The sequence below is a fragment of the Dermochelys coriacea genome, chromosome 1 (assembly GCF_009764565.3).
Source record: "Dermochelys coriacea isolate rDerCor1 chromosome 1, rDerCor1.pri.v4, whole genome shotgun sequence".
Lineage (NCBI taxonomy): Eukaryota > Metazoa > Chordata > Testudines > Dermochelyidae > Dermochelys > Dermochelys coriacea.
Genome location: NC_050068.2, coordinates 77,930,565 through 77,948,128, shown reverse-complemented (window position 1 = coordinate 77,948,128; position 17,564 = coordinate 77,930,565). Strand labels below are relative to the sequence as shown.

General features: G+C 42.2%; 2 protein-coding genes across 8 annotated transcripts in view; one reads left to right on the top strand and one right to left on the bottom strand.

The window, feature by feature from the left end:
• PIBF1 (progesterone immunomodulatory binding factor 1) overlaps positions 1–6,083 on the bottom strand; it is a 174,014-nt gene extending 167,931 nt beyond the window's left edge. For 2 of the 3 annotated variants that reach the window (XM_043504587.1, XM_043504588.1), the window contains exons 1-3: positions 5,951–6,083; positions 4,045–4,346; positions 1,606–1,706 (exon numbers count right to left, since the gene is read on the bottom strand). In XM_043504587.1, coding sequence (XP_043360522.1) covers positions 1,606–1,706; positions 4,045–4,296 — 353 coding nt within the window. In that variant the 5' untranslated portion in view covers positions 4,297–4,346; positions 5,951–6,083. The other variant, XM_038400874.2, reaches the window with a different exon arrangement.
• Positions 6,084–6,152: 69 nt separating this feature from the next.
• The window catches only part of DIS3 (DIS3 homolog, exosome endoribonuclease and 3'-5' exoribonuclease), a 31,563-nt gene continuing 20,151 nt past the window's right edge, over positions 6,153–17,564 (top strand). Inside the window, exons 1-6 of one of the 5 annotated variants that reach the window (XM_038400839.2) lie at positions 6,217–6,533; positions 7,329–7,486; positions 11,221–11,414; positions 11,520–11,593; positions 12,643–12,810; positions 16,721–16,885. In XM_038400839.2, the coding sequence (XP_038256767.1) occupies positions 6,306–6,533; positions 7,329–7,486; positions 11,221–11,414; positions 11,520–11,593; positions 12,643–12,810; positions 16,721–16,885 (987 nt within the window). In that variant the 5' untranslated portion in view covers positions 6,217–6,305. The other 4 variants (XM_043504585.1, XM_038400848.2, XM_038400854.2 and 1 more) reach the window with 4 other exon arrangements.

The window sequence follows — 17,564 nt, the reverse complement described above, 5'->3', positions numbered from 1 at the left end:
CACACGTGCATAATTAATGAGCTCTGCAGATTTCAAATTTTTTGTGCCGAAAAAAGCTTCTGCCAAAATGTTGCTGCAGTTCCACTTTTCACCCACCAGAGGACCTGTGGCGATAGAAAAAAGTGGCAGCTCACAGCCAGATAAGGAAGAGAAAGCCTGCCTTCTTCACAGAGCCTGTGGCCAGGTCAGGAAACAAGGGTTATGGGGAGACAGACAGTGTAGGATGCTGCGGAGCACGGGGTGTCAGACAGGGGCACATAAGGGCTAGTGGGAGAGGACAGACTGGAGCAGGGGCAGAATGGGAGTGGAGGCACAAGACCACAGGGAGAAGGCAGGTGCAGACACACATGGGGACAGAGGGAGGGGTGCAGGGCTACATAGGGCTGGGTGAGGGCACAGAGACACATGGGGACACGGGCAGATGTGTCTGACTGAATGGGAGAGGCTAGGGATCAGCCAGGGTCTGCATGGGAGAAGCTTCCTAACAATCCCTCCCCACCCCCACAAAAAACCTGTTCCATACTTCTCTCACCCATACCCAACAACCCTCCAAGTTCACACCCTGGTTCCTTCCCAGCAATTTACTTCCCTCTCCATTGGCTCCTCTGTTACCCATGTTTTCCCCAAGCCTTTTCACTGTTTCTGAGGGGTGAGGAAATACTAATCTGTATTCTAGTTTAAATGAATTATTGCTCAAGAGTTCTGTATTAATATGCCTAGTAAGGAATCTATTTGTCAAAAAACATTTCCTGAATCGTTTTTGTTTTCTATATTGTTACAGACATATTTGCTGACCGATATTTTGAAATAAATGACCAAAAATAATTGAGACTGGTGTGATTATATTGTGTTATTTTGACAAATAAAATATGCAGAATTTTAAAATATTGTGCACAAGATGTTTAATTTTTGATACCAGGAGTATCAAATCTTTTACAGAAAGAGACTTGTAGAAAGTCACAACTTCTCTGTGCTTGAGTTTATGTATCTCCTGCTGTGATGCGAGACTTCACTAAATAAGATACCACACTTCACAATCCTTCTTAAGACCAGTCAGTAGAATTGAGAACAGAACTCCTTAATGACGTATTTTGTCAACAGCACGTTACCAGACTTAGCTTTAGGTTCTAGACAATTGTAATGTTTCAGAAGACTCAAGTCAAAATCAATATTTACCCAAACACTAGAAGCACTTCTGCTCAATTAAGGCTCTTTCAGGGCCAAATGACAGTTTTCTAAACTGTCATTCCCTCCCATCTCCCCAAGCCATTCAGGATATAGAATAATTAAAAAAGAGTTGCAAATGTATTATTTTTTAAGTGGAGAAAGTATTACTCCTAATCGAGCCCTTTGTTCACAAAACAGCAGAGATTATTACTTATATTAAAGTTTCAAGTACAATTTAGGTTCAGTCAGGGCTAGTAGTGAAAGTTTCAGCAAGTTACAGTTAGCAGTTTTAAGTGAAGGTGTAGAATGGAAAGCTTATACAACCTATAATAAAGCTGCTCTTCCAGTAACCTACATCCCATCATGTTTTATTTCCTACCACTGCATTTAGATCAATAGTACATATTAATACTGAAGTTGATTTGTTTATTCTCGTACCTGGCATCTTCTTGCTGTAATGCCAACTGGTTGTCTAGTCGTAAAGATAACAGCTGCTTCTGGTGGATTGTATCATTAAGCTTCTCTTCTAGCTCTTCAATCTAAAAGCAATTAAAGAGAAAAGAGAAAAATGACTTACCTTGCTAACTTCTCCTGAAACATTTTCTGACAAAAGCAATACCCTATACTACCTTTCACTAAAAGAATTAAGAAAAATAGCAGAGGTCTGAATTAGTCAGGAGACTGCTATTCTGATTGTTTTAAGAAAATCCAAAAATGTTCTAGACACCTGCCAAAAGAAATAAAGAAATTATACCTGTCCCAAAGTACCTACAAAGTAAAGCTCCAATTCTATAATTGGATTCACAAAGGCCAAGGCATCTGCTTGCTCAGATTCGATTGCTGGACTTGACCTAAATTCAACTTACAGACAAGTGCAAGTTATAAACAGATATCAACAGAAGAGACTGAGCCCTGGTTTACGCTATGAACTTATGTCGGTATAACTACAGTTGCTCAGGGATGTGGAAAATCCACACCCCTGAGTGATGCAGCTATCCTGACCAAACTCCCTTCATAGACAGGGCTTCTCTCATCAACACACCTACTGCCTCACAGAAAGGTGAAGTACCTACGCCGATGGGAGAAGCTCTCCCGTCAGCATAAGTAGCATCTTCATTAAGTGCTACAGTGGCACACTTGTACAAGTGCAGCTGCACCGCTGTAAGCGTAGACAAGTTCTAGGATAAAGGTAACAATAATAAAACTATACACTACTGTAGTAAGGCATTATTGCACTTCCCCCTACCTCAGCTTTCCTCCCCATACTTCTTGTAAATGAGATGGGACAAGATATAGACTCTCTCGCTTCAAAGTCAGTCCACATTTCCACAGACAAGCTGTTCCCATTTGACCACCACTCAAAGGTCTACAATTCAGTGTTTCTCAACCTTTTCAGGCTGGTGATCCCTTAACTCCCTTACATTTTTTATTCTTCTGTAGTAAATGCATCAGTGATAACCCTCTGTAGTGTGTGTCTGTGTGTTTTGAGAGGCTGACAAAGAATTCTTGACTTTGAATGGTAAGAGTGCCTGGGGACTAGTATTTTCTTTGGTTTAGACTTGTAACAAGCACAAAACTAAAGTAAAAAGAAAAGGAGTATTTGAGGCACCTTAGAGACTAACAAATGTATTTGAGCACAAGCTTTCGTGAGCTACAGCTCACTTCATCGGATGCATGCAAAATATATCCTCAGGAAGTCAAATAATTCCTTCATGTCTCAATTTTCCCATCTTTTACCTTCTATAAAAAACAGGGAAGATATTTTGGTACCTACCCTACAGGAATATTATAGAAAATTGAAGTTTGTACAGTACTCTTGTCATAAATATAAAGGGAAGGGTAAACACCTTTAAATCCCTGTTGGCCAGAGGCAAAACCCTTTCACCTGTAAAGGGTTAAGAAGCTAAGATAACCTCACTGGCACCTGACCAAAATGACCAATGAGGAGACAAGATACTTTCAAAGCAGGGGGGGACACAAAATGTTCTCTCTGTCTGTGTGTTGCTTTTGCCAGGAATAGAGCAGGAATGCAGGTCAGAACTACCTAAACAGTTAATAAGCAATCTAGTTAGATATACGTTACATTCTGTTTTGTTTAAATGGCTGATAAAATAAGTTGTGCTGAATGAAATGTATATTCTTGTTTTTGTGTCTTTTTGTAACTTAAGGTTTTGCCTAAAGGGATTCTCTATGTTTTGAATCTGATTACCCTATAAGGTATTTACCATCCTGATTTTACAGAGGTGATTCTTTTAATTAAAATTCTTCTTTTAAGAACCTGATTGCTTTTTCATTGTTCTTAAGATCCAAGGGTTTGGGTCTGTGTTCACCTATGCAAATTGGTGAGGATTTTTATCAAGCCTTCCCAAGGAAAAGGGGTGCAGGGCTTGTGGGGATTTTGGGGGGAAAGACATTTCCAAGTAGGCTCTTTCCCTGTTATTTTTGTTAGATGCTTGGTGGTGGCAGCAGTAAGATCCAGGGACAAAAGGTAAAACAGTTTGTACCTTGGGGAATTTTTAACCTAAGCTGGTAAAAATAAACTTAGGGGGTTTTTCATGCAGGTCCCCACATCTGTACCCTAGAGTTCAGAGTGGGGAAGGAACCTTGACAACTCTGAAAGTGCTAAGAAGTATTAAGTCAAGAATGAAAGTGAACTCTTACATCTAGAAATTTCCACAGGGCTGAAACACATTGCATAAGAAAGCTCACATTTTCACCTCTGTACCTTTCACCTGATTTCAGTTAGAGCAACTGAAGTTGATTTGTATATTGAAGTTATTCAAGAACCATGAATGAGGTAGTATATAAAGTACTTTTCTAGATTTAAGCACTTGTTGTGGAATAGGGCACACATATACATAATCAGATAGTCCTTACTTTGGTCAGATATTCCACTTTCAAGTTGTCAATCATTAAGTTTTTCTGAGATAACTCTATTTTCAGCAATTGTAGATTATGAAGCAATTCCTTCCGCTCAATCAGTTGCCTAGTGATTTTGGTGGTACCTTCTCTCTCTTCAGAAGAGGAAATGTCATCCGTAGGTATTGTAGTCTCTAAACTAATATCTTCAGACTCCAGGGAGCTGGAGATATTTGCTTTCTTGGTTTCCTTGGAGCCCTTCCGTGACATTTTTCTTTTTATTTGAAGAGGTTTTTATGGTTATAATTTGATCTGAGCACCCTGTACAGTGAAATGCAAAAGTCAGAACAATTAAGAGAAATGGTATTAAAAGATTATGAAAAACTATGAACCAACACTTTAGATTTCCTGCGCAATGTTTGGCCTAAAGAAAAGGAGTACTTGTGGCACCTTAGAGACTAACAAATTTATTAGAGCATAAGCTTTCGTGAGCTACAGCTCACTTCATCGGATGCATTTGAAGTGAGCTGTAGCTCATGAAAGCTTATGCTCTAATAAATTTGTTAGTCTCTAAGGTGCCACAAGTACTCCTTTTCTTTTTGCAAATACAGACTAACACGGCTGCTACTCTGAAACAATGTTTGGCCTGTAAGAGATGTTTGTAGGATGCTGTAAAATAAAATCTTTCCCCAGAACTCTGTTTCTGGGGCTTCCTACCTTCTACAATAGCAATGGCCTTCTCTCCAGAAGGACATTCTAGGCTCATCATTAACAATGGGAGGTGTCACCAGTGCTAGAATGAGCTACATATGGGTTATCACAGTGGGATTTCACCTTGCTCAGTCTCAACATAGTGCCTGACCCCCTCATTTAATCACATGCCTTGCACTGCCTATGCAGCACTGCAAAAAGACACCATGGGTTTTTGGTTCAGTCTCTCCCACATTTCTCTCATTCAATCTCCCTCTTTCCCAGAGGCATGGAACATAATATATGGCAGCGATCCAAATGAGGGACATATTTATTATTCATGCAACAAACTTAAATGGCATGGGAAAGATTCCTTAAGCTTCCATAAATAACTTTCTATCCCATATAGGTTCTTATACCATCCTCTCTACCATACTATCTGAACGCCTCCCAGTAGTGCCTGAAGGAAACTGAGCCCACCGCTATCAAATGTGTTTTGTTCTCTCTCTCAGCCTCTCCCCAGAAGAGTAATCCCATACAACGTGCATCCCATACAATGTTTTTTTTGGAGCGGGGGATGACATCCACACTTGACCCTGTGTTTATGTTAGGAAAGGGAGGCCAAAGAATGGTGCCTTGCACCTGCAGTGGGGAAGCTCCAGGCGGACCCTTACTTTAGAGTCTTCCTTGCATCCACAAAGCCGAGCTCGCTCTCCACCACAGCCCGTGCCCTGCCCCTTCATCCCTAATGAACAGCCTGTTTAAATACAGAAGTGGGGAGGATCAAGCCACCATCCCTCAGACTGAGGGACGGTGGAGAGGCCTGACCACAGGGGCAGGGTCACAGCAGGAGGACTGGAAGTCACCCCAGGGCAGGCGTGGCTCCTGGTCCCAATGAACAGCAGCGGAGCCTGGCCTGCCCAGCCTGTGCCATCCCGGACCTCATTCGGGCTTCCCTCCTGAATGACCCCGGGCACATCGCCTACCGGCCCCGAACCGCCCAAACTCCTGCGGGCAGCGAGGGGCTGGCGTGTTTGAACGTGTCATCACATATCTGCATATAGCCCCGCACGAACCATTACCGGGGCGAGCGGCAAAACGAGGCTGCCCCGTGAGAGCCCCCAGGGCGGATCCCCGTGGCGCAGGCAGGTACATTTCGGGAGGGGACCCTCCCAGCAGCCCTTCCCCGTGCACTGCCCGGCTAGGCGGGAGAGGCCCCTACAGCCGGACTCACCTCCCGCAACTACCGACCAACAGCTCAGGCTTCGCACCGGAAAGGGCGGAGCTGTCAGATGCCGTCGCCAGGACAACAGCACTCGCGCTAAAACGAAAGAACGAAGGGGGCCGCGTCAACCGACCCGCTCTAGTCGCAACGCATGCTGGGACCCGCATCCCCTACCATCCCAACGGCCCAAACAGCACAACGGGCACCCGAAGTGTTTCCGGCGCATGCCGCAGGGCATGCTGGGAGCTGTAGTCTCCGGTTCCGCCAGCCGTTCCGGTTCCGGCCGGGGTGAGTTGCTTGCCGGGAGCCTCTCGCCTGCGGCTGCTTCTTCCCCGGCGTACTGGCCGGCGCTACTGCGGGCAGGATGTTGACCTCGCGCACGTTCCTGAAGCGCACGCGGGCGGGTGCGGTGATGAAAGTGGTGCGCGAGCACTACCTGCGCGAGGACATCGCGTGCGGGGCGGCCGCCTGTGAGCAGTGCGGGCGGCAGCCCGGGGAGCCCCGCCTCGAGGCCCAGCCCAGCGGGGCCGCCAGCAGCCTCTGCCCCGCCCCCCACTACTTGCTGCCGGACACCAACGTGCTGCTGCACCAGGTACCAACCCCCGCCCACGCCCGAGGGTGAGGGAGCTGTGCGCGCGGGGCGCGGGGCCTCACGCCGGAGTCACCATTGCTCTATGCAGTGTAGCCGTAGCCGTGCGGGTCCCGGGATATGGGAGACAGGATCCCTCACCCGTCTTCTCTCAGCATTCGCTGGTCAGGCCTCCAGCAATCCGAGATCCGGTCAAACGTCATGAGACTTAAACCTCATAAATGCGGTTTTCTCTTCGTTGGCCTGGCAGTGTCTGCTTTGCAGTGCTTTCTGGCCGCGGTTTCAAGCATTTCCCCACAGCCCCGGGGATACCCACCTTCTCTTTCTGAAACCCTGAGCCTCGCTTCCCTCGTCGCTTGTCTCCAGGAGCTGGGACTTAAAGAAAAACACCAAGTATTGTGAGACATGCAATCAAATCAAGAGAGTGGCAGCACCACCTCCATCGCTTTTGGGATTCCCTGTCCTTCGGGCCAATGCTGAATTTGGCTTCCTTGATGATACGGGGGGTCAGGGCTGCCACTGCTGGGAGCTGAAGTGAATCTCTTCTCTCTACCTAATCAAATTCATGGATGACAGCTTTTGAAAATCCCATCCAAAGTCTCCAGGCAGGGTCTGGGGACAGCTCCTTAGGGGCTAGAATTTCCACCTTCTGCTCCCCAGCAGCCAGGGTGAGGCAGGTCTGGGCATCTCATCATTCATTTTATCTTCTGGCAGTCATGTGTCAGGGTCAGGTAAACACTTCAATCTCTGTTATCAGTTATAAATAAACAATAACTTGGATTCTTTTTTGTTTCACAGATTGATATACTTGAAGATCCTGTTATTTCAAATGTAATTGTGCTTCAGACAGTTTTACAAGAAGTGAGGAAACGGAGTGCACCAGTGTACAAGCGAATTAGAGATGTGATTGCCAATCCTGAAAAACATTTCTATTCCTTCACTAATGAACATCATCGGTAAGGTATAGCTTAGGGTACAGCAAACTTCAGAATATACCACATAGGTAACTGGATACAACTGACATTTTTGGGGTAATGATGATGACAATATGACAACTGTAGTAGTAAAATTCAAGTGCTTTGAAGTTTCATCAACAGACATGACATAATGCACTTTTAGGGTGGCCAATTGTGAGACAATTGCAGGTGCTTGAAAAGGAATATGCCTGAAAGTCAAATGCCTTCAGACACTTCAAAATACATTCACCTCAAAATATCCACGTGCACTGGAAAATGATTTTGCATTCAGAAAAAAATAACTTTTTAATTTAGGAACTATTGAAGCTAAGGGTTTGCATGCATTTGTTGTCAATAATTACATGAATTGGTCTCTTGGCAATTGGATTGGTCCCTTAGTCTGGATCACTGTGTGAAAAGCTTCATGCATGATTCTCCTGTGTTAGTTGCTCTTGTTCTACTGGAGGTAAACCACTGCCCCAAACCACTTTCACCTGCTGCTCTGACTCACTTCTGCACCTTGTCCCAAACCTAAATTTTTCAGTATTGTTGCAAAAGACACATGATTTAAAATATATTAGCAACTTGAACCAAAATTTAATTTCTTTGCTATTTTTTCTTAATCGCAAGCATGTATTGGTTTGTTGGTGTGGAAATTGCTGCTGGACCAGATCTCTGGTGTGTCTAGTTGAGATCTTATCTCCAGCAGTGGCTTTTAGTAGATTTCTCAAAGGAAGGCAAACCTTCACTCAACCACGCATACTAATGCGTCTGGACAATTGTGCATTGTTAAATCATTGGAGAATTTGTGAAGGCCTACATTGTGGTTTGCTAATGCCAGGAAGTATGCAAGATTTGTAACTCTTGTGTTATTGTTGGTGTGTTCTGTTAAACAGTTACTACATTTCACTCTTGTGGTGATCACTTTTCACATTAGTGAAATGCAAACTGCACAAGTGAATATCATGATATCAGTCTGGATAAAAGACAATATATTAATGTAAATTGTCATTAGCCTCAGTCATCTAGGGTTTGATCCAAAGCTCATTGAAATCAGTAGAAAGACACTCTCTTTGACTTCAGTAGGCTTTGGATCAGGCCGCTAACTTTTCTGAAGGCTTGTCTACACTACAAAATTAAGTTGATTTAAGTCCACTTACAGCCACCACCGTAATTGAAGTGGTGATTCATGTCCACTCTTGCTCCTCCTGTCTGTAGTGCATGTTCTTACCTGAAGTGGGGCATTGCGGGACACTGACACTAGAGCCCAGCAGCTCTGGGCTGACAGCCTCAGCTGTAATCATGGAGCTCACAGCCCCCCGCAACTGTCAGCTGGGCACTGGGCTCATAGCTGTGGCCCCCCCGCCAGCCCCCGTGCTGACAGCCAGAGCTGTCAGCCAGGCACTGGGCTCACAACTGTGATCCCCACCCTACAACCCAGGGACTGACAGAGCTGTGAACCCACGCAGGGCTCAGTTTCACAGCAGGGAACTACTAGCAATGAAATTGACATTCTTGTCAGGTTCACAGCTGCTATTCTTTCACTTTTCAGCTTTGGCTGTCAGCCGGTGGGGGCTCCATGAACCCCCGTACCAGGTCTGACAGCCCAAGCTGTCAGCACCATGTGGGCTTATTGCTGGAATCCCCGGGCTACAGGACTGACAACCGAAGCCAAAATGTGAAATAATAGCAGCTGTGAACCTGACAAGAATGTTAGTTTCATTGCTGGTAGGCTCCCTGCTGTGAAATCGAGCCTTTCAGGCTCACAGCTGGGGCAGCTGCCATCTTCCAGTGAGGGATTGGGGTGTGGGGGAGAAGAGCCCAAGCCCGGGCAGTAGCTTAGCTCCTGCTCTCCTCTACTCCACACCCCCAAATCCCTCACCAGGAGGCAGTAGTGGGGCTCTGGGCTCTTAGTGCTGGGGGGATGACTCCGCTGTCAGCCCGGCTTGGGGTTGACAGCCAACAGCTGATGTAAATAATGCAGCATCTACACAGACGCTGTGTTGCCCTAACTACATTGACATATGCTCTGCGCCTTTCATGAAAGTGGAGTTATTGTATTGAAGGGAACATTTACTTCATTGGAAGCAGCATTCTAATGTAGATACCGACATAGTTATGTCAACATAAACTGTCTTATGTCAACCTAACTCTGTAGTGTAGACGAAGCCTGAATCTTGCTAAGTAACTTGACTCAGTAATGTAGTGCTGATTTCCATACCTCACATTTAAAAGATAAAATAAATTGCAAAAAGTTTAAGACAAATAAAAGGAAGTAATTACGTATAATTTCGATAAGAAATTGTTAATGATAGTGCCAAACATAATGAGTGTATAAATCATTTTGTATTATGGTAGTACCCAGAGGGACCCGGGCAAGTTGGGGACCCTATTGTGCTAGGCACTGTACAAACATATAGTAGGAGATAGCCCTTGCCCTGAGGTTGACAAACAAAAGCTGGGACAAGGGACTATTATTCCCATGCAGAGGAACGGATATATTAAACAACTTTGTCCAGGGACACACACAAGATCCAGCAGAGCTGGAAACTGAACCCAGATCTCCTGACTACCAGTCCATTTCCCAAACTGCAAGACCATTTTTCCTCTGACCAACCCCTTTCATTCCAAAGTAAATACTCCTATTATTTTTATTATCATCTTGTAGAACTCACCCCTAATATCTCTTAAGTTTTATTTCCCTTCAGGCTCTCTTCTGTTTCTGTTGTGTGGGTTTATTTTTTAAATGAGGTGAGTGAAACACTGAATACATACATATTGACCAGTAGCCTCATCTAGACATCCACAGAGACAACAGTCTCTCTTAGGGAAGGTTTACTGGGGTTGTTTGTTTGGTCAACAGACCTTGTGGTTTAGTCCTCCAACTCTGGTCTCTCTTTCAGTTGAGTGTGTCCTGGACCCCTGAATGGGTCTCAGCTAGGTCGGCTTCCTTGATGGTAACACCTATGGCTTGGGGAGGGGAATCTGGGAGGGAAGCAGACCTGGGCCGCCTTGCTCTACGAGATCCCAGCCCAGGGCCCTGAAAGTGTAACAGCCTGGGGTGGCCTAAGTTTGGCCCACCTCCCAGTCACCTTCTCCTGAGCCACTTCCTACCACACCTGATGTCTCCATTTGGGACATGTCTGCTGTTAAGTAAATCTCGTTGGCTTTAAACCCGCAATTTAGGGGCCAATGCAGGTAACTCTCTGGTGTTCCTGCACACAGTTCTCCCTCCTTTGTTATTGTTGAAGGTAAAGGGGTAGGGGCTGCATTTTCTACTGCTGTAGAGCAGTACTTCTCTCTTTCCTCACCCCTGCTGGAGCTTTCTTTATACTGGTCCTTTCCCCAGGACCATGCTAGGCATTGCCTGAGGGCAAAGTTTTCTGCCCCAGTACTGCTCCAGCCCTTCCCTTTTTCTCAGAATTGGTGTGGGGTCTGTAAACTCCATCACAGAAGATAACTAATTTTGATTTGTTGGTGCATGCAAGTAACTTCTATTATTGTTTCTGTAGTGCATTATGTTTGTCCTTGTGTTGCTCAATTAACTAAATTCATTAAGTCCCTCTGGAGTGTCTCACATCCTCCCTAATCTTCAATAATAAGTTCTATGTTGGAAATAGAATTTTCTCACTATCTTTCCTTATTCCCCTAACTTTTAGATTGTTGTTGTATATATTTAAACATCAGTAGCATCACACTTTTAATCTTGCTTGAGGATTTTCTGTTGATTTCAGAGAAACTTATATAGAACAAGAGCAAGGAGAAACTGCTAATGACCGCAACGATAAAGCCATCCGAGTAGCAGCAAAATGGTATGATGAACACTTGAAGAAAATAAACAATGAGGAGACCATCCAAGTTATTTTACTAACAAATGACAGAAATAATAAAGAGAAGGCTGTGGAAGAGGGGTTAACTGCTTATACATGTAAGTTTGATATGAAGTATTTGACTTATTGCTAACATGTAAAAATCTCCTAGTGTCTCCATACTTATCTTGTAAATAAATAATCTTCTGCCTGTGTTTTTATAGGTGAAGAGTATATAAAGAGCTTGATAGCGAATCCTGATCTTATAGATCGGCTTGCTTGTGTATCTGATGAAGGGGTATGTTTTCTTTTATTTATTTTTTGTTCCAGCTCTTCAAAAGAAATATAAATCATTTGCAATATGGTGATATTGGTCTTTATGTGCATTCTAAACTTATCAAAGTTTCGTGACAGTATTGTTTTGCTGCTGCTGGAGAAATGAAATGCTGCGCGGAATGCACTGTTTATGCAGTTATTAGAGAACAGTTACAAGTTACATGCAGAAGTCACCATTACGGTAGATAGCTCCTCATTCAGTGTCAGGTGAAAACAATATCTATTGAACCAAAAATGTAGATCCATAGCCATAGAATAACTGGAATAAACAAACATTGCCTAAAACTGGATTGTGGACCAATTAGGTCTTTGGTTGTTCCTGTTTTAGCGCTCACATTAATGTAATATTTTTCATGAGCATTTTCTGTCAAATTTTTATTTAATATGATTTACTTGTATAAACAATTTAGGTATTTCAAATACCTACATACTCATATAATTACCAATGATTTAATATGGGAGAAAATATTTTCTGATTTATTAAATATATTAGAGTTGATGTGATTCCAAGGCTCTCACTTTGCTCAATATTTCTCTTAAAATTGTGGTTTTAGTATATGCTTTAAATCACTCTAATTTGGTTGTGATTTTAAAGGTTTAGGATTTGGCGGGGGGCGAGGGGCTACATGGAATATTGAGAAATATTGTCTTGGGAGCGTTTTTCCCTCATACAAACTTGATGCTGTCCTGATAACTTCTGAACAAATATAAATGCACTTGACATTCACACAGTATATGGCTATGGTGTGCAGCTGCAGGCAGAAGAAAATAACTCCCAGTATGTGATGCTTCCAGGGTCCTTGTACGGCTGTGAAACCTTTTCAGACAGTAATCCACTTCCTGTTAGCAGTAGCCTGCACATTTTATATACTCTTATTGATACCTAAACAAATGGTTATACCTCTGATTTTTGCATTGGAGTTCGGTAGACTGAATTTGATGTCAGTGAGCTTAGTTTTAGGATAGTTATGAATGCAATGAATCAACTACCAATTTTAACTTTTTTAACAGAAAGAAATAGAAAGTGGAAGGATAATTTTTTCAGAGCATCTTCCCCTTAGCAAATTGCAGCAAGGCATAAAATCTGGAATCTACTTTCAAGGAACCTTCAGAGCCAACAGAGATAATTATCTTGAAGCTACAGTATGGGTTCATGGAGATGCTGAAGAGAACAAAGAAGTGAGTTTTGCATTTGGTTTCATGTCTTGAAAAACATCCAGTGTGTTTTTATGAATAACTTATGGGTTTCTAAGGATTTATGTAGATGAGCCACATGACCTCTTACTGTTTTGAAATGTTGCTATAATGTCCCAGCTTCAGGTCTTCCAATTGGTGGAAACTTTGATAATACAATGTCTTTGAAAATGGGTCAAGTTGGGTATCATTTGAAAGTCCTGTCTGTCACAAACACAGTGATACCAAACACGAGAAACCTAGAACAATTGTGTAAATATATAGTTGAGAACATTCTTAAAAATCAGTTTTTTGGTTTTTTTTTAGTTTAACCCAGGGATGCATTGCTTATATAAAAAGGACTTCGATCTTTGATAAATCCTGGGGGAGTTAGCCCTGACATGTAGGACTGAAAACATTAATTCATCAAGTCAGCATCAGAGTCATCTCTGTCTAGCCAAATTGCCACTCTTGCATATCTCCGTACAAGGCACACTGTTAGCCAAACCTTTGTAGGGTGTTGAGTATCTAGTCTGTTCATACCATCATTTGATTACCTGAAGGATTGATTCGGGCGCACATGGTATTTTACATGTCACTGGCGTGTGATAAACCTTCTTCCAAGACCCATCCATGCTCAGGAGGAGAGGGTTGTTTTTGGATATGCTTGATCATCCCCAGAACCATTCCATTGCTTGATGATTTGCCCTGTTGATGCCAGATATAAATGCACCTCTTGTTGGTGGCAGTTTTTTCCATTTGTCTGCTTCTTGGAAAGCATCCACCAACAAAGCTCTGCAAGTATAATAATGTTGGTCTTCAGATGGTAAACTCAGCATATAAACATGTCCAGTGCATTTATTACCTTATCAGTGACTGTCTCAGCTGTTGTGAGCACCTTCAGAGTAAGGAGAGAGTCATCAGAGGTTGAATAAAATGCCTCCCATTAAGATAATTTGGTTATTCCAGCCAGCCTTCCAGTAGTATCACATCCAGAAACCAGGCATTGTAGCAACTTTTTAATGGTCCAAGTGATAGGAATGCATCTCAGAGGGATATACAACAATTCTGTTCCACAACAGCAGTCACAGAAACAGAATCTTGCAGAAATCTTGGGTGTAATGTCTCACAGAGAGCACTAGAACATCTGTGTCTTGTGCAAAAATCCAGAGTTTAGTAGCACCTCTCTGGCATTGAGAGCATACAAGATAACTTTAGTGTCAGCCGCCGTATGGGACCTACCAAGAAACTCCTCTGGACTGGGTGATGTTAGGGGGCTTATTCCTTCACCCACTTACTTCCCTGGTTCTTCTCGCATGAACAGAGAGCAACAATACCCGAAGTCCAAAGGTGCAAACAATTCAAAGTTTATTGGGGTGAACTTCCAGCAAGCATGATTCCAGTTTCCTTTCTTAGTGTCCCCATTCCCAGCTCTAACACCACAGAGCCTTACACCTTTGTTCCTGTTCCCATTCCTGCCCTTAGCCAAACATGATTCCCATTTCCCCACACACCCACCCACTTCCTGATTGACTGCAGACTATATACTAAAACTTGAGTTCTGCTTAGCTATACCTTAACCAATCATTTTCCTGAAATTTACCTAACCAATCCTAACATATTGTAACATGATTAGCTAACCAATTATATCCCACCACCTTAATTAGTTTACACCCAGCAAAATTAATTGTACAGCAGACAGGAACAATCACAGAACCAGACAGCGATTATACAGACAAACAATAGCAAAGTGGGAACTATAATGACAAAACAATACAGAAGTGAGGATTTCACATCCCAGCTATTGATAAGTGAGTTCTTGCCAGACAGGATGCTATCAAACTAAGTTTCCTTTTACATTTTCTAGGCACTTCCCTTTCTCTGGAGGCAATAGGCGTTATCAGGACACGATTCAGAGTAGCAGCCCTGTTAGTCTGTATTCGCAAAAGGAAAAGGAGTACTTGTGGCACCTTAGAGACTAACAAATTTATTAGAGCATAAGCTTCGTGAGCTACAGCTCACTTCATCGGTATTCCTAACAGCCCAATAGCACCTTATTTCAATTTAACTAGTTTGGAATGTGAGGATGTGACCAGTCGCTTCCCAGCTTATAGCTGCCTCTGTTGCTTAGCCAAAGGCCTTAGCCTAAGAACAGGGCTTCAGACCGTCACAGTAAGAGACGGCTCTTACACCGGCAGACAGTGATTCTGATTTTCTTTTATACATCTATAACTAGCCAAGTGATAAGAATACACCTAAATTCTTAGAGTATACCCCTTTACAGACAGACCTGAATATCTATATCCTAACAGGTGAGGCAGTAGCTTCATTACATCATGTAACAAGGATAATTCTTTGAGCAATTCTTTGCATGCTGAAATGTTTTTCCTGCAAGGTATACAGTTAACTCGTACAAGTATGAGATAGTAGTTTCTTCATCACGATATGGGAGATGTTTGTGGAATCAGTGGTTTTGTATTGGACTGTGCAATACCATAGAGTCTCTTCTTTTCTGGTAATATTTTTAATTGATTCCTCTGCATACATGTGAAACATGAAGTGGTGTGTTCTATATCTGTAATTAGATTTTACTAACCCAGTAACAGATGTGAACTCCAGGATCACTGTTACAGTTTTACCATTGACTCACAGGCAGTCCCCTTAGACTCTCTGGTCTATCTGGCCACTCAGGCAAGCTGTACGTAGTGACAAATGGTCACTTACACCAACAGTCACAAAATATTCAGGTAGCTTCCGGTCCCAAGAGACCACTCACTTACTCCAGATCAGTTGGTACCCTAGACCTTATACCAAGTAGCACTTCTGTAGCCACTCCTGTAATAAGCTATCTAAAGGTTTATTAACCTTTATTAGGAAAAAGAAATGAGTTATTTTACAGAGTAAAGCAAGCAAACATGCTCACATTGAGTTACCATCTGTGATTCCTAAAGATGACAGAGATGTGGTAATAATCTGTCCGTTCAAAATGTCTTTCAGGGCAGACTCAGGTCAACCCTGGGGAGCTCTGCTTTAGTTTAGTGTCTTTGACTCTGTGAGAGATCAAACCACAAAGAGAGATGAATAGTTTTTCTTTTGACCCTTTTTTTTATTTTTTACTTTTGGCTTTCCAGTCCATGAGAGGAGCTCTCTTGCATGTAGCACTTCTAAGGTGTGATAAGGCCATTATCAGTCCTTTTGTATAGTGATGTCCCATAATGATCCATTTAATTTTGAAAGACGTTCTTAATGGGTGGGTGGGACAATTCCCCACTTGTGTTCACAAGTTCAGAGCAAACATTTTCAAGATCATAAAGCAAAACTTACATATTTCCTTATAGCATGGGATACAGACCTTACAAGTGAGATTAACGCACATAGCAACTTACAAACATTTCATAGTCTAAACACTAAATACAGTCTTATAATAATAATAATTAATAATACCTATTATTACAAATATGCTGGTTTGGTTTGCAGCTATGAGTCTTAGCTAATGCCTACAGTTTTGGTCAGAACTGGCACTTGGTTTACCAGTGTCACAAGGGAAACATATGAAAGATCACATTTGTGCTTTAATAAAGTTTCTTGTACATTTAAGATAAATTTTAAATCAGTTGAATCAAAGATTAACAATAAAAGGAGATAACTCTTGGATTTTCCAAGTTCAGTCTGAGTTAAAATCTGAAAAATGTGTGGTTAGTGAGAGTGAGAATACTAGAAAAGTATTTTTAGTACTGAAAGAGACCTGGGATGGAAAAAATAGTTATTGCTAGCTCTTAATGACTGTGCAAGCTCTTTGGGACAGGGACTGCTGCTTCTATTGTATGTGTGTACTGTGCCTAGCACAATAAGGCCTCTGGGGGACTACTGTACAATTTTGTAATTTTAATATCTAAAACATTGCTTTCTTAAACAGATAATTATACAAGGGCTTAATAATTTAAACAGAGCAGTTCATGAAGATCTAGTAGCTGTGGAACTGTTGGCAGAAGACCAGTGGGTTGCACCATCCTCTGTGGTTTTGCAAGATGAGGGTCAAAATGAAGATGATGATGAAAACGAAGAAGAGAGAGAAAATTCTGTATGATATAAATTACAGGTTTCTGATTCAGTCCTATTTGTGTTCATGTGTTGTCTCCTTTCTTCTCGTTGCCTGGCAACCTGGAGAAAGATCTATTTCAGCTCTTGAAAGATGAGTTCAATAGGTCTAGTTAAAAATTTCCAAAATTTATAGTATTGACAAAATGGATAAAATTTTGTAACAATGATACCCAATTTTTTTCATCCAGTTCTAGTGGTGAGAGATGTGAAATCAGGAATGCCAGTGTAACCAGGTCATACTTGGATACAGACTTTCTTACCTCTCACTCTTTTCTCCGTGTGATTTGTATTTTTTGAATTTTTTTTTGAAATTTCCTTCAAAACAAGATGTATCCTCCAGTTTACCTGCTGCTCTTATTTTTTATTTTATTTTTAAGGGGATGATAATTTATTGAGAACTTAACTTTTTATGCCTAGACCAAGAAAGTAAAGATAACATTGATGATACGTGTACTTATGAGCAGCTTAAGGGGGTGTCAATAAAATACCTTACAAAAACATTAGTTATTTAAAACAAAAACCCCACAACATCAGGAAATTCACATGTAAGGTTAAATTTCACATCTTTTCAAAGATTTATATTTCTTTTAAATACATAGAAAAGATGCCTATGCTGTTTTAAACACTGCCTTTAGTCATTTCTGAGAAAAATCAGAAAC